Raw genomic sequence first — 16494 nt, 5'->3', positions numbered from 1 at the left:
ATGTCACATGCGAATATAGAGGGACCGAAATAATTGAGGCGTTAAATTGGATCTTTGAATTCGTTTTCGTCCTGATAAATTTCCTCGTCATTTCTGTACGATAGAAATGTTTAAACTTTACGATCTCTATTGGATTTTTCTTGTAATATAATCTATAAAATATTCAAAAGTTTAAAGGAATTGACTGACTTTGTTATAATATATCAAAAGTTCAATTTAATCCAATGATAAATGGTTTATTCCTAGCGTAAGTACATTTAGTTATTATGGCTGTATAATATATATGTATAATGAAAAATCTAAAAAAATGATATATTTAATACATTTTTGTTATGCGTGATGTAATTATAGACAATTTGTTTATTTTTAAAGAGCAAACTCAGTTTTCAATATAAAATATACGTATTAATCATGTATATAAATAAGCCAACGAACAAAGTGTTTAGAATATATGATGCCTAACTTTTTCTTGAATTTGAACTCAAAAAATTCTCAAAAATAATAAATATCAGAAAGAGTTTTGAGAAAGAGTTAACGAACATTGTAGGTTATCGGTGAAATGTCGGAAAAGGCGAGTTTTACATTATAATTTATAGGAAATAAACATTCTGCAGTTATTATCTTTATAATCAGTGAGTATCCCTTAACCTAGACGACAATAAAATCAGAACGGGTCTCAATGGTAGGTTGACCAATATTTGCCTGCGTATATACGGCCCAAATCTGTTTCTGCTTCCTGAGAAAGTGTATCAGATCATTCACCTCGTAACAACAACTTACAACAGCCTCGTGTCTTAGTAGATGACATCAGATAAGTTAATGCCAACACCTTCATATTTTGAATGTTAATTTCTTTTAAGGATAGAGATTTCTAAGTGTTGAAAAGGAACGAAGCTGAGATATGAAACAAGGTTTAGTTCCAAATTCATTTGAAACTTAGCCGTCATTAAACTTTTAACAATGAATTTAGTAATTTTATAACACCTTCTACAAAGCCATGTCCTTTAATTTCTAATACTTTTCTGCTGTCTGATCTTATGCTTTATGTTATTCTTAAGTTAACCTACCCTGGTAATAAACTACAAGCGAATAAATAATATATTTATAAGTATAAATGCTATGTATCAGTTTTCTTCGTGTTATTTAAAAAATTCGTTCAATTTATATCGAAGACTACAAGTTTATTCTTATCTTATTATATTTTTAAAACAAATGAGCCTCGAATTTTTTGTAATAATGTTTTTCTTTAAAACCTTATTGAATATGCATATATTTTAAAACGTACCTTAAAATATTTTCTGTATTACCATTAAGTAAGTTATCAGATGAAGCTAAATCTACCTGATATTTTATTGAAAGAAACGTTTAAAATTTCAATATTAGAATCGACAAGCATATCCAAAATAGATCTTTGTTTATTGTGTAGCTATATGTCCTATATAAATTAGAAAAATACTGACTACATCTTTGATGTGACATAAAAAAGATATTTTTTTTAAATAATATTTGCGTATCTCACAACATTCAGAAATCTTTCATAATTTACAATATTTACATGCTCTATAAAATCTGTTGACGCAAGTAATTACAGAACGCACACAACGCTTCCCGTATCTTTAATTTTGGTAAAAGGGAAGGCAAGGTGACGTTCAGAGATAAAAAAAAAATATCACGTCTTCCGATAACATTATAAGAAAGGTTTTATTTTTATACCATTTTATTAAATATGATCAAATTCCTTTCATTACATAATTGATATAGAAAAATTCTTCCTCTTTTCCTTTGTTGTAAGAGATAAAAATTATCAAAAACTCTGATCAATGACTTGAAACTCTCTTACCTTCTTACATCACCTTGTGATATAAAATTGGACAGAGATCACCTCTAACTGGTTTTGGCTCATCTGAATTCAGATTGTTTCTATCTTTCTTTAAATTCGAAAAATTCGAAGTTTGAAAATTAAAAAGAAGGTCCAAACAAACATTACACTATAAACAAAAAAGTCTCTATAGTGTAAACGGTTTCTATTTAATGTGAATGTTTTGAACGTCTAAAACTAACTGTGATTTTAGAAGGATAAAAAAAAGAGCATATATTTCGTAATATACGTTTATTTACAGAAAAAAGCTATGAAAAAACGAAACAACAGTATAGCGACGCGCTCTCGGTGAACGCCGGTACGATAATAAACAAACGATTACAATATAAACACGTTGGCTATCTTAATTCGGAGGTTCAAATAAAACGGCATTTATATAGGACGTTTTTAATAAATCTCTTCTTGTGTCTTATTTCCCGCGCCTCGTCCTCCACAGCAGAGCGAAGTACGCAAGCAGACGGAAGCCCACGAACAAGAGGACCATGTTCACTACATCCATTGTGAAGTCTTTCTGTGTGTCACGAATTATTATATATATATTAAGTATAGCTTTGTTCATAACACTCCATCGTGTGCAGACCGCCTTATCTGAGACGAACGCCCCTCCACTCGTTATAGTTTAAGTGTGTTCGTGGAAGTATAACACGCAGTAAGAAAATTCCGACACTTATAATATTTGTTTATTTTTGAAGTAATTTTTTTTTTATTGAATTTAATTAGAATTGTATACAAAAATATTCATCCTAACGATCAGGATTTAATTAATTTATATTTTAATAATAGAAAGGCTTTATATATGTATGTCTGTATGTTTATGTGTGTGTTTAAATACGTGTTTAGTCCGAACTCTTACCACGTATCGGCTAAGATACACTACATACGTAAATTTTTCAGTTTTTTATTTATAAATCTTTGGACATGATAGAATGGACAGGTGTTAGTATCGGCTGTTATTGTTAGTAAGATTATAGTATCAATGGAAACTTGTAAACGTCCTGTGTGTAGTGTGAATGTAAATTTGTACTTGTATGTACGTGTGTGTGTTACCTCCGAAAAACTCAAGGTCGTGAGTACAACGTCCCCGCTCGCCGGGCACGTGAAGTTCTCTCGCGTGCACGCGATGCTCTCGATCCCGGACCACTGGTTCACCAGCAACGCCTCGTTGCCGTAACGGAACCACGACAAGTACGAGATCCAGCCGAGGTACGGCGGTACGGAGCTATGAGATACGATATAAAGGGCTTAACTTAGCGATCACCCGAGAATAACGAATGTTATCAAGATTAGCAATCAAATATTTTAAGCAAATAAAACATTTCATTAATGATATATACCCTGAGTTGAGGAAGAATCCTCCGAAGAGCATGAACGGTATGATGATGGGCGGTCCCACAGACGCGGCCATACTCACGCTGCTACTAGCACAGGAGATGAGGTATCCTGAGAATAACACAGCTTACCATGAAATATCCTTTGAATAGAAAAATATGCTTCAGATCAAACGGCTCCAATTGAGAAGCCTTCATATACAGCATACGGAGGTGTATACGTAACTACATAGTATAAAACATAGACATTTTCTCTGTCCCTATATCCCCATGTATCATTAAATCTTTAAAAGTACGAAACGGTTTTAGATGCGATTTTTTTTTTAACGATAGAGTTATTGAAGAGCCATGTTTATATGTATAATAAAATCCATTAAATAGTGGAGAAATACTGTTAATTTTGAACTCTACGAGATTGGTCAAAACAATGTTCTAAGTTTTGTTCACATTGAAGGGGTCTACAGAAAGCTCCTCCAGATGTCTCCGATAATTTTTTTTGTCATTACTTTTTACGACAAATAATGGCTAATTTTCGAAGCGATTTTAACCAATACAGCATTAATCCTTGTCCAATTAAATACTTTAAATACATTGTTAAATGAATATAAATGTATATGGCTCTTTACAGCAAATGATTTAAATTACATCCGAGCGAAACCGGGGAGGGCCGCTAGTATATGTATAAATAAATATTAATATCTGATGTGATAACAATATTACTGTTATATAATTATTTAAAGTAGCTTCTATTTATTTTATCATATATTATAAAAGTAATGTTATTCCTATCCTCGTACACAGCCTCTGTAATCTGCGGAGGCTGTATAAGTTAATTAATTTCCATAACGCCTTGACTTATCCGATGCGATCATGGAATTTATACGGAAGTAGGGAATATTGCATAATATTAATGAGATTTGTCGCAACATGTTGCAATTAGAGATCTAAGTAACTTTATTTGAGCTGGTAGAGCCTAGATGTGGTCAAATTAGTGCAGCTCGAACATGGGCTGGCTCTACCGGAGACGTACCACCCTCTCACACATGATCGGAGCGAAGCAGTCTTTAATGGCTGCGTTTCGTCCGATGAATGAGAGAGCCGGTTGCCCTTTCCCTTTTCCCTTTCTTCTCCCTCTTCCTCAAATAAGGGTGGCGACGCATCTGCAAAACCTACCGTACTACCTCCATCAGGTAGACCGTCTGCTCGTTTACCCCCCTTTTTCATAAAAAAAAAACAGAAGACATATTTAGCGAGGCTTAGAGGAATCTCTAAAACCTCCTCCTCTTCTTCCACTACGACTTTGTTGTTAATGATTAAGGTTTCTATATATCTAGTTTTCCAACTCAAATAAGACGCCATGTCGTCCGTTTAGCAGCTGAAAATACAATCTGAATACCCTCAAAAAGTTTAACAATGTTCCACGGGTTCCAGAGCACAACTGCTGGAGAAGCTTTTGCAGTTCATTCATTCGTTCATTCATTCGAAACCTTCGAGCTCACTGTTTGTAATAAACATTGTTTACAAACATTATATATTACTTGATTTTAAGGGCTTACAAACGTGATTAATTTAAAGGTTAGTACAAATACCAGAAGACATAACATACTGACAAGTGAGGTATCTTCCGAGGCACGATACTAGTACTCACTATAAATAATTGCCTAACTAGTGTATAATTTGCAAGATAACATTAATGGCATTCCGACGTGACATTACAGAATTAATGTTTACTTAACAAATGATTTGTTTAACATCAATATGTAAACTACACATCCTTCAAGTAAATTACACGGAAATTGGAAACAAAGAAAGTTATATAGAAATATAAGTTCAACATTTTCAATTAATCTGTTATATGGATGGCTTCCAAAATAAAAAAAAAAACATGAAGCCAAAAAAAAAACAAAAACATTTTGAAAGAACTTCCAAAGGTTAGATTAACTTTGAATTAGACAGGACGATTTACCAAACCATGTTACGTTTGACGAGAAAATGGTCAAGCTTTAAAGTCCACATTCGTTCGAGCTGAATACTTTTTTTGATGTATCGATATGTATCGATACATCGATTTGCGTAAACTACTACAGAAATCGATACGCTTGTGTGAAAACGCCACAAAAACCGCCGCCAACAATATCAAGTTCTTCACCTTCGTCACGGCCCACTTTGGAGAATTCTCGTATGTGAGACGGATACATTACATCTGTTAATATAACAAACAATAATGTAACGAAGATTATTATCAAATAATTCAATATCCGTGCGATGAACCGTCCCCGTTTTCGGGCGAAACCTTCAAAGCCGGAACCCCTCGGACCGGTTCCTGTCGCTAGAGACGTCCTAGTGGCATTTTGTCGGTAGCCCAGCGCGTACTCTGATTGTATCGGTAAAATATATTCCGAGACCTAATGACCTACACATATTGATTTTTTACCGACTTAATAGACAGGAAGTCGTTTGAATTAAATGACATTATATTTTTTAAGATGTTTCAAGAAAAAATTGCTCCTTATAGAATATTAAAATAAAATGATTTGTTTCTAATTTAATTCACATATTTGAATGGACATAATGCTAGTCGTATTAGGATAAGACAAACAGATATCAATTTTTTTCTTCATGATAAAAAAGTCTTTGATGACCCTTCACCGGAATGGAGGCCTGTTACTTGGACCCGAAGTTTTACTGTAATTTTCCCAATAACTCTAAAGGAAACATATTTTCCTCAAATTATAAAAAACGATCAATTTATTTGACCTCGTTAAAAATGAATATATATATATAACCTCAGTAAGATAATTTAGCAAACTGTATTCTTTACCAATTCTTTTAAATGGTCGTTTGCAGTATTTTAGTTCATAAAATACAGACACGAATATACATATATATGTTCTCTCGTGACCTACATCAGAAGTTATTTCTATGATTTCCCAAATCATTTTATAACGAAAATCATTATATATAGAGTCTTCTGGCAAAATTTTTTTTTTGTTTAACTACTTGTGCTGCTCCCGGCACTGAGCGTCAACTTTTGATGGTCTACGTCTAACTTCTGATATGACATAAATAAAATTCGATAAAACCTTCTGAAAAATCTTTTCGATTGAAAATAATTCAATATCATTTGTCAAAATCTTGAAATGTTCTGAAATCCTTGAATTCTTGCGAGTCATAGATTCGCGTAATCCACTTTTATCCCACAAAATAGATCCTATATCGAGCAGACCGACTCTGTACAAGAATATTCTTTGGCAGGTTATGGTCGCTTCATCTCGATCGTATCCGATAGTTGCACCCTTACATTAAGGCTGTGTATACAAGGTCAGGTTGAGGTCTCACCGAAGGAAGTAGCCACGTTGGTGATCAGCGCCGCCAGGCCCGATGCGATGAAGAACCTCTCGGGCGACGGGTTGAGGCCGATCATGTAGTAGGCGATGGTGGTGAACACGAGAGGGATGGTGGCGAACACCGGCGCCTCCGCCAGCGTCTTGCTGAGGAAGTACACGTCCGCGCGGTACATGCCCGAGTGATGCTCGCGGATGAAGATCGGCAGCTCCGAGCAGAACACCTGCATATTACTGGCATTTCAAGTAAAAGCCTTTTCGGATATGTTCGATGCAAATTAAAATATTCCCATTCATTCAGAAATGTTAATTCTGCAAAGAGTTTACCTAAAATAGTGAATTATAGGCCTTCTTGACGGTAAACATGGTACAATTTTTTGCTATATGTATTCCAAATGAAAAACTTTCTTTTACGAGTATCTAATAGGATTTTTACTATTTCGCAAAAAAAAAAAAATCCAATACAAATAACATATGTTATATTTGAAATAATGTTTTATTATTTTCCAAGGGACTATATTGGTATAAGTGTTTAATGTGATTTTCACGTTATATATGGCGTTAACTCACATTGATGACAGCGAAGATGTTCTGGAAGGTCATGTTGGTGAGGAACATGAAGATGGCTCCGTTGATGTTCATCACGCCGTCCTGATCCAACTCCTGGCCGAAGTAGATCACGCCGATCAACAACGCCACCATCTGTGGAAACGTTTTATTTTAGTCAAATTTATTGCTTTTAAGGGATCTAGGTTCGTCGTGGATTTGTACGCGAAGTGGGAGCGAGAGGTATAACGGCTAAATCTCTCTACAACCTACTAAATGACTTGGGCCTGTCCAGAACTAACATCAATTCGTTTTTGGAACGTACTTAGAAGACAGCCCTAGTAGGTTCTTTTCAAATTTGGTTAGGTAGAGAGAGGAGCTTGGTCGATGGAGGTGAGAATTAACGCGCGTTAGATAGGGGCCCCTTAAACCCACACCTGGGTCGCAAGTCCCAGGCACTGTATAAGCTCCCCTCCCTGCAACGCAACTGACCCGGCACCCACATGGTGAATCCATGGAATGCTGAGAAGTTTCGTCTCCTTTCGTCTCCATAATAATATGCAAAATTCCAAGTCATTCCCACCATACATGAAATTGTTGTTTACACACAACATGCGACCAAAGAAATAGGAAAAATTTAATACAGGAAGAAATTTGCCAACTCACGATAGTCTGTAGGAAGCGCACTTTGATGAGCATGGGCTCTTTGGTGACGGAGAGCCACGAGCGCCATAGCACCGCCCGGAACTGAGCGCACCACGACGCCTTGTACGGGGAGCGAGGGTACCGCCCCGTCAGGCTTGACGACCACGGGGACTCCACCCAGCCAGACGCTATCTTACGCTAACGAAGAAATTTTAACCAAACGTAAGGCTACTTAGTTCTACAAATATATCTAATAGAATAATGAGGACTAACGCTTTGGCGAGTATTCAGCTAAATTTAGCTAACATTTCCGGATCGCTACGCGTTGCTGCAAAGTAACCGGAACGTCGCCAGTATGTAGTTTAAAATTGAGAAAATAATCCGAAATTATTAGCTTATTTAAATCTAATACAAATAGCGGAATGCTTCGTCGCTGAGAGAATTATCTGCTAAACATCCGTAACATTAAAGTTTTGTTTTACCCCGAAATAAGAGTTCAGATGGTTCAGAAATGTGTTCCTGCAGATAACTCACTTTTAAATTTTGCTTACATAAGCTTGTAGTTACTCATTATTATCTTGACATTAGACCTTTATTTGAAATTAATAAAAAAAATATTTTTTTACAGTAGCAAAGAAAGTACCTCATGGTATAAGGCGTTTTCCGCCTCAGCAGCCAGCTTGCAGCCAATTTCTGATCGTGCGAAGGCTGTGCACACGGTGTCTATAGTGTGACGTGTGGTCTCTTCTCGGCCTGGCACTCCCGCCAACAGTTGGATGTAGTGATCCGCTGGATTGTAGTTAGCGGGACATGCGGCTCCTAGACTATTGAATTGGTTATGATGAGAGAAAAGTTCAGTTATTCCTTCTGCTCCTAGACTATAAGTTAATAGAAATCAAATGGAAAGTTACAAAAGTTCTGTGGCCACTGTTCCTTAAACTTGAAGTATTGTGTGACAGACGAAGCACTTTGACTATTAGTTTCAGTGACTTTGTGCTGCTTGACGTTGGAATGAGAAATCTGTTGCATACTTACTCTCTAAAGAATTCTGTCGCTTGATCAGGAGAGCCGAGAAAAGCGACTCTACCCTCCGCCATTATTAGAAGTTTGTCAAACATAGCGTATAATTCGGAAGACGGCTGATGTATCGTACATACAATGGTCTTGCCTTTCTTGGCTAAACCACTCAGTACCTGTTGAAGATATTCCACATACATAACACAATCCTATCTTTACCAAAAAAATCCTGTACCTCTTTGGCACTTTGTATTTCTCGTTACCTGAATAACATTCTGTGCCATGAAAGAATCCAACCCCGATGTGGGTTCATCGCAAAACATGAGCGGAGGGTCTGTGAGTACCTCGCTGGCAAACGACAACCTCTTCATCTCTCCGCCAGATATACCCTTCAATCTGCCAGGGATACCGATCACCGTGTTCTGGCATTTTGTCAATGCCAACTGAAATATATCTTATCTTAATAAATATGTTCTATGATAAGTACTGTTTCTGGGACAAGAATAGCGAACTATGAGGGGCATTAGTTAGGGATAGCAACATAAGTTTAGGTATCTTGTGTAAAAAAAAATATTTATCACCAAAAATAACAATATTATCAAATTTATGAATTTTTTTTTCAGCTTTTTTGATAAACGAATGGAATAATAACGGAAAGTCTGAAAACGACAATGTTGTGCACAAAAAAAGTAATAAGTGCCCAATAAAATGTGCCTCATATTGAAATATTTGTTCGCATAAGTTTTACGACACAAGATTCCAATGAATTAAGTCCAAAAGAAACCTCCATACCTCTATCACATACGAACCAGTTGTTTTTACAAAAGATAAGACCAACAAATTTTCATTATCTTATTACGCATCAAAAATATTTTAAATAAAATTCAATTTACTGTTTGATTATTACTAAAAATGCCTATAAGAAGACATAATCGCCGAATTAGGACTCCGACAAAGAAAAAGTGTTATTTGAAGCTATTATATTACAAATACCCAAAATTCAAAAAGATTATAAACACGCTAAGGCTTTATCGTTTCCAATTTGGTCGAGACTGAAACACAATCCGATAATGAAATCTTCACCGCGACAGTCGCTGGCACTGTAAGCTCATTACCAATACGGCAACAAGTTAAATAAAATTAAAATATTCGGCCAAGCCGAAACAACTAAAAGGTAATTTGGATCAATAACTGTTTTGTGAGAATTTTGAAGCCGGTAGGTCGCTGTATGTTGTCACACAGGTACAAAGTCTTCGCTTTTTAATTAATGATTATATTATAAAGTTCATTCAAAATATAAGTATACAAGCCTGTATAAGTTGTATAATTTTAATAAGTTGTATATATAACCGAACTTATTGTAATGGCATCTAAAATATTCTGGTATATATCTAACTTTAACTGAAAACTAAGTTCCGTATACGCGTTTTAAACATCTTCACGTATTCCTTCCGTTTCGGTTCCGTATGGCAAATAAAAAAAAACAATTATAAACGTATATTATCCGAATAAATTTAGTTTCATTTCAATCTAATTGTTTTAAATCTTATGTCTTCAACGTATTTATATATGTATATATGAATGGAATTAAAAATAGCAAATGCTTTTCTCGTTCATTTTGGGAGTTTTTATAAACTGTCTACTAATATCCGTATTTATAAGTATACAATGTTCAAAACTTGAACATTGTTTATCGCTTAACTTTTTTAACATATTACGTATGATTCTATCAACCTATATGTTATTTATAAAACGTCTAAGAAACCGAATCTATCCAAATTATATCGTCACATAATGTAATGTTGCAGCCGGTTTTTTTTTCATCTAAGTGTTCGTGTCAAGAACATCTGAGTTTTTGTTTCGCCTACATGAGACTTTAATAGACGTCTCTGAGTGGGAGTTGTTTTTGGATAAAAAAATTAATCTATTTTTAGATGTATGATGATGTTTGTAATATTTTTAATCTGTTGTTACTAAATGACTTGTATAAAAAAAAATTAGACGGAACCGAAGATTTTTCCATTCATTTCACTAAACATAACATTAAAAACCAACACATCTACATATAAACACTCGTCTCTGTTATGTAATATTTCTACAAAGGTCACATGGGAGACCAGAAAAAGTCAAATTAAACTCTATGGCCTACGTGATACGTACCTCCGATATGACTTCTTGGACCCTGCGCATGCGCTGTGCGTAAGGTATGTGTCTATCCATTCTCACCAGAGCCTATAAATATGCAAAACATTCAAAGCACATCAAAAATGGCTAAACAAAATTGTAAAGAAAAATGCATGTACCGCAAATCAATGTGTAAGTCAAATAAAACATAGATATCTTTTATAATAAGTGATGTCTAACTTATATTTCCCGCCTTAGCGTAACATACAATCAATCATGTAAATGTATCTGTCGCGTGTGTAAGTTCGTTTCAACATCGATACAAGATGGCGCCGGCCTTCGTCGTTATTGTGTAATTATATAAAATTAACAACATTATATATATAATCTGACACGGTACAGACGCTTTTAATTATAATTCAAACGTAATATGCAAAATTTATATAATTACCGGTTAGTTTGGTACACATTTATTTTATGAATATTCTTAACATTAACATTTTTAAATGATCTATTAAAAATAACTTATTCAATTGGAAAGCATCATATATATATATACCAATCGTCACCTATAATTGCTATCATTGCTGACGTCCGATGACAGATACATAAAGAATCATTGGCTGTAATTACTGCAAGTAATTTTCTTTGACAATGACAAGTAGGTACAATCATATCTCATATTTATTAAGTTACCAAGTAACCTCACGACCACTTGTATAGGAAACTGTATAAGTCAAATCGAATTTCCTTACATCTGTACCCACCCTAATACTCGTCAAATCACATGCAAATAGACATCAGCTTTATCATTCATAAATCTACGTCTTTGAATGTAGCAACCCTCGGAAAAATTTGACGTAACAATATTTGAGTCACATCCTTGTATGATACCTATTTTCAAATCAAAATTATTGAAATATTAATTAATTGAACTCATCCTGCTAGGACTGTATTTTAAAAAATAAGACACTCTTCCTAAAAATAGTATTTTCAACAAGTTCTCTATATGAGATCAAACATAAAGCAAGAATTTCCTCTACACCAAAAAAATTATAAATAATTTATTAGAATTACGTCTGCATCGCAAATCCAGCACTCACCTGGAATATCAGATGTTCCTTAACAGTGAGAGTTCCTATGAAGAGGTCTTGCTGTTGTACATACGCTGACAGAGCAGCCATGGCCTCAGGAGTGGCTGGCTGTCCATTCAAAGCTCTGGTCCCGCTTGACATTACACCACTCGGGGTACGGAACGTGAGGGTGTTTAATAACGTGGTCTTCCCAGCTCCTGACGAGCCCATCAGCGCCAACAACTCTCCAGGGTAAGCGGCGCCGTTAACTAAGACATGAAATTTGTCGTGGAGAAGCAATCTTTGAAATGTAGCAGCGATTTCTGCTTATCGTTTTACCGAGAGATATGTTTTCTTACCGAACGTAAGAAATTACTCAAATTTGAAGGCTTTCAGCAAATGAACTTCTTGGGTCATAGGATGGTCATTGACTTAGATAATTTATTTCTAAACAGATCAATATCACTGCAATTGTATATATTTTTAAGATACATTTACTCTTTTTTTTTAAATCGGAACGACATAACGAGTTCATTTTTCGTGGATCAAATTAAGAAATTAATTGGTAATTCAAAATGTGGTTTTAAAATATGCAGCGAGTTTTGCTGCCAGAATCAAGTATAGCAACTTACATTATTAATTAACTTAAGAACACTTAACCTTCCAGTCTCTCTTTTTAAGTTATCAACTTATCGACTATTGGACCTACATGCATTACCTTAATAGCCAATTAGAATATTGAAAAAACTATAATTTCTACATACATATCAGTCAAATAATTTTGTAATTAAAGTCATTAGTATATGAAATAAAAATCATAAAAAAAACTTGCTGTAGCCTTTGCAAGAGTACACACAGATTGACACCTATTAATTGGAAGGCCTTGCTCATCAATTTTGGTAATAATTATTTTTTTAATACAGTTCGGGATTGCCATACCATTTCTGAGGAGCTGTTTTCTCTGCTGGAACATTCTGTTGTTGGATCCCCTCCAGAAATTCCAGAACTTTCTATTCCTCGATCTGTCTTCGGTGGCGAAGGCGTTGATGTCCGCCCACGTGTAAGTGACCTTCTCAGCGCCACCGATCGCGCCATAGCTTCTTGGTTGTGGTATAGCTAAAGTTACTTCACCAGCGCTTCCACGTGGACTGTCGTTTGGTGATGTGTCCTACGAAGGAAAACTTTCCATTCAACAAATCAAAACACGGTAAGCCCTTTACCTTTACAAGGTTTCACTGTGGTATTCAATTAAAGGATAATACGATGTTTACAAAACGATCCCTTTTGCAATTTATTACGCCCTATAATGATTGATTCCTGCTTCATATACTAGATTAAAACTTACCTAATTAAGAAATAATATCACCTATATAAAATGATTTTATTCCAGAGCATCAAGCACTAATTGCTTTAAACGCAACAATAGACACACACATATATATATATTATTTTGCGTATCAGACTAATACAGGTAAATATTAAGTTGTAACAGAATATCTTTTAGTTTTCATTTACTGGGTCTGTATATAGGATTAGAATTAATAGGCTTAAATATCCAGGACGGTGGAACCGCTTCACCTTTTCATTGGTAATCAGAGCGGAGCCTTAAATTACTGGTATCGATTGGAAGCAGGTCTCACATTACACCTACATATTTTACTGTTTTAATTGACTTTAAAACTGCCGTCGGTGTAATGACTTTGCGAAAACTTTCTGCGTTAATAATAATTTAAAGCTTTATATTGTAAAATTTTAATACAGCCTTTAAGACAGCCTCCTTGCTGCTATCTGAAATATCCTATACATTCGCTCGTTAATGGTTCTTGTATTAAAGTACAAGTCTAAATATTTAAATTAACTTATTGATTCTATATACGAAACACCATAAGAACTAAATCTAATTTAATTTAAAAAATTACTGAAATCTCCATGAAGGTTTTAATGTCATACAAAAATCTCGTTTTACGAGAAGTATAAAAATTAATTATAATTGCAACTTTCAATGCAAATTCGACTAAAAAGCTCTACAGCCTGTGAATGTACAAGAAAATAATGCATTTTATATTTTACAGTCAATTCTATTTTAACAGGCGTTCCCAACTAAACTAAATAATACTATAAAATGGCTGTACGCATGCAATAAAATAACCGCCCACAAGGATTAAATGCCTTAAGCTCTATTTAAAAGAATGAAATCAAGAACCGGACACCATTTAGTGAAACCAATGTCTTAATTATAATCGCAAATTAGCGAGTCACTATACCTACAAGAGAAAAAAAAAACAGAAATGTCAAGTATAAAGTACTAACGGTTTTGTATATCGTTAATAATTCTCTAACAATATATTCATTAAGAAAGATCAATCCTACACTGTCCTGATTCAAAATCATACAACACCTTACTTCATATACTTGTATCTGGGGTGTAAGGATGGGGGATAAGCTAGTTTCAGGAATTCAAATTAATTGTGCAGCCGGACAAAGTTACAAATAAAAATCATCAACAACTAATTGCGTTGGCCTATAATAAGATACATGATATTTCATACTTCGTACAACGAACTATACAAAGCTAAAATATCTTTTTACGTTAATATGCCTCTAGGTTAAAGTCACCTGTCTATCATAACGTATTTGTCAAAAACAATTCAACCATTATGAGTCTAGATACACATATATTATATTACGTAATTGTTCAAATTAATTTATTTACATAATTTATCATACTATGATAATGATCTGAGTTTCCCACGATCCTTGTATATCTTATTTTCGTCACAAAGGCATTTGAATACTAAATCTACTATCAATGTACATATTTTTGCATTGACTGTATTTTTTGATCTAGAAGACTTTCTTATTAACAAAACAAATAGGTGCATGACAATTATTTGATCATTAATTGAATTGAGATATTATTATTTTCTATTTTATTATTCATACAAACGGAGTGACATTAAAGCTTATTTGAAATTTTTTTTTTCAAAGTATAATAATTTATTAAAGAGGTTGAGGCTGCTTTTACGGTTGAGTACCGTGATTTTTTGTTACAAAAAAAAAATGATAATAAATTCTCAAACAGTTTAATGTAAAATATGTAACATACTAATAACATGTAACATATTAAATAAAATCTTAAATGTCAAATATCACCTCAATACATACTAATACTACTCAGGAAGCAAATGATTGTATTGAATTGGACACAACTGGATGAATTGGCTCGGACCATGGACTTACTCCATAATGCCGCCTTAAAGACGAAAGTTTATCATTTATTTTTTTTTATACATGGCAATGTTTTTTTATAAGTTATTAAAAACACTAAAAACTCCTTTTTATCAATATAAAGTCATTGTATTATTTGAATTGTAATTAAATCTAATTCAATTAATACTCATCGAAATGACTGACAAGTGACAGTGACTTCTTTCAAATATACCTATAACTAATAAGAACGGCCATTACTATACGAGTGTTTCAAAACCAGCGGAACGGGATCGTTATAAAAAACTCGTTTGACTTTTTTATGATATTAGACGATGAATCTCAAATATTTAGCCTTGTGGCATTCAGAATTAAATAATCTTTATTATATTAAATAGGAATGTTAGTTTTATTTATAGAAGAATACATGTTTTTTAATTAGGGTACCGCGTGGTCGAGACAAAAATTGTATAACATAAAAATGAATGTATTATAGGTACGGTTCAACCACTTGTAAGGAAGTGTGCCTACAAAAATAGGTATTTATGTAATTAGATTTTCTTTCTAGAGCCTTTCTATAACTCGACTTATTATTTCCTAATTCTGATGATAATAATCAATTCGTTTATCGTTTACTGGCCTCTTTAAAACATATTCAGTGTAAAATGTAAAAGCATTTTTACATCACTTTCATATGTTCAGCATATTGAATTTGGAGTAATCTTATTAAAACCTACGCTTGAACCGGTTCCCATGCGCGATTTAAGTTATACCATAGAATTCCACTGCGACAAAAAACTAAAACCTCGATCGTAGATTTAAAAAGTAAATGATAATTAACATTATTCGTGATCACAGATTCATTATAATCTAATAAAAAACTTGTTAAGCTATGTTTTTGTGAGTTACTATAATTACTAATTATTGTGTAATGCATTTAAATTATAAAGACGATAGTTGTTTCGGAAATTTCCTATCATTTTATACCTGAGGAGAATTATTATATGTAACACGTTGATTATCAACCGAAGAAGATATCAGGGGCTCGTGTTCTTCCGATCCGGCGGTCATTTTGAATAAACTTACAAAAAATATATATTACTTTGTCAAATTTCAAAACCACACAGACATGTTAACACTGATTGACGTATTTATTTTTTTTCCAATTAATTGGCGGGAATTTTGACAGCGCAAGGTTCGCGTCTGTCAATGCGGTGCGCGAGACGGTACGCCGTATACTGCCGACTGCCAAGCTGCGATCCAATACAGCGCGCTACGTTCGAAAGCCCTGTTCAAACAAGTCTCGTGTGTAATTGTTTCTTACCGCCGGA

The 16494-nt window shown here is 34.1% G+C and overlaps 1 protein-coding gene across 1 annotated transcript; it reads right to left on the bottom strand.

Moving 5' to 3' along the window:
* Positions 1–2093: 2093 nt before the first annotated feature.
* On the bottom strand, positions 2094–16414 carry LOC116767635 (protein white). The gene is made up of 13 exons (XM_032658049.2): positions 16151–16414; positions 12896–13124; positions 11987–12225; positions 10920–10991; positions 9023–9202; positions 8778–8935; positions 8386–8566; positions 7764–7940; positions 7122–7253; positions 6547–6775; positions 3214–3319; positions 2927–3098; positions 2094–2390 (listed from the first exon to the last, which is right to left on the bottom strand). The coding sequence occupies exons 1-13, from the start codon at positions 16232–16234 to the stop codon at positions 2289–2291; spliced, it is 2061 nt and encodes a 686-aa protein (XP_032513940.1). The 5' UTR covers positions 16235–16414; the 3' UTR covers positions 2094–2288.
* Between the last annotated feature and the right edge of the window lie 80 nt (positions 16415–16494).

This window comes from Danaus plexippus, assembly GCF_018135715.1.
Source record: "Danaus plexippus chromosome 9 unlocalized genomic scaffold, MEX_DaPlex mxdp_26, whole genome shotgun sequence".
NCBI lineage: Eukaryota > Metazoa > Arthropoda > Insecta > Lepidoptera > Nymphalidae > Danaus > Danaus plexippus.
This window is presented reverse-complemented; position numbering and strand designations above follow the sequence as displayed.

Coding starts and splice junctions, on each gene's coding strand:
- LOC116767635 (XM_032658049.2), bottom strand. CDS start 16,234: ATGACCGCCGGATCGGAAGAACACGAGCCCCTGATATCTTCTTCGGTT. Junction 7,254..7,763: donor TGCGCTTCCTACAGACTATC/GTGAGTTGGCAA, acceptor ACGTTTCCACAG/ATGGTGGCGTTGTTGATCGG. Junction 6,776..7,121: donor ACATCTTCGCTGTCATCAAT/GTGAGTTAACGC, acceptor AGTAATATGCAG/GTGTTCTGCTCGGAGCTGCC.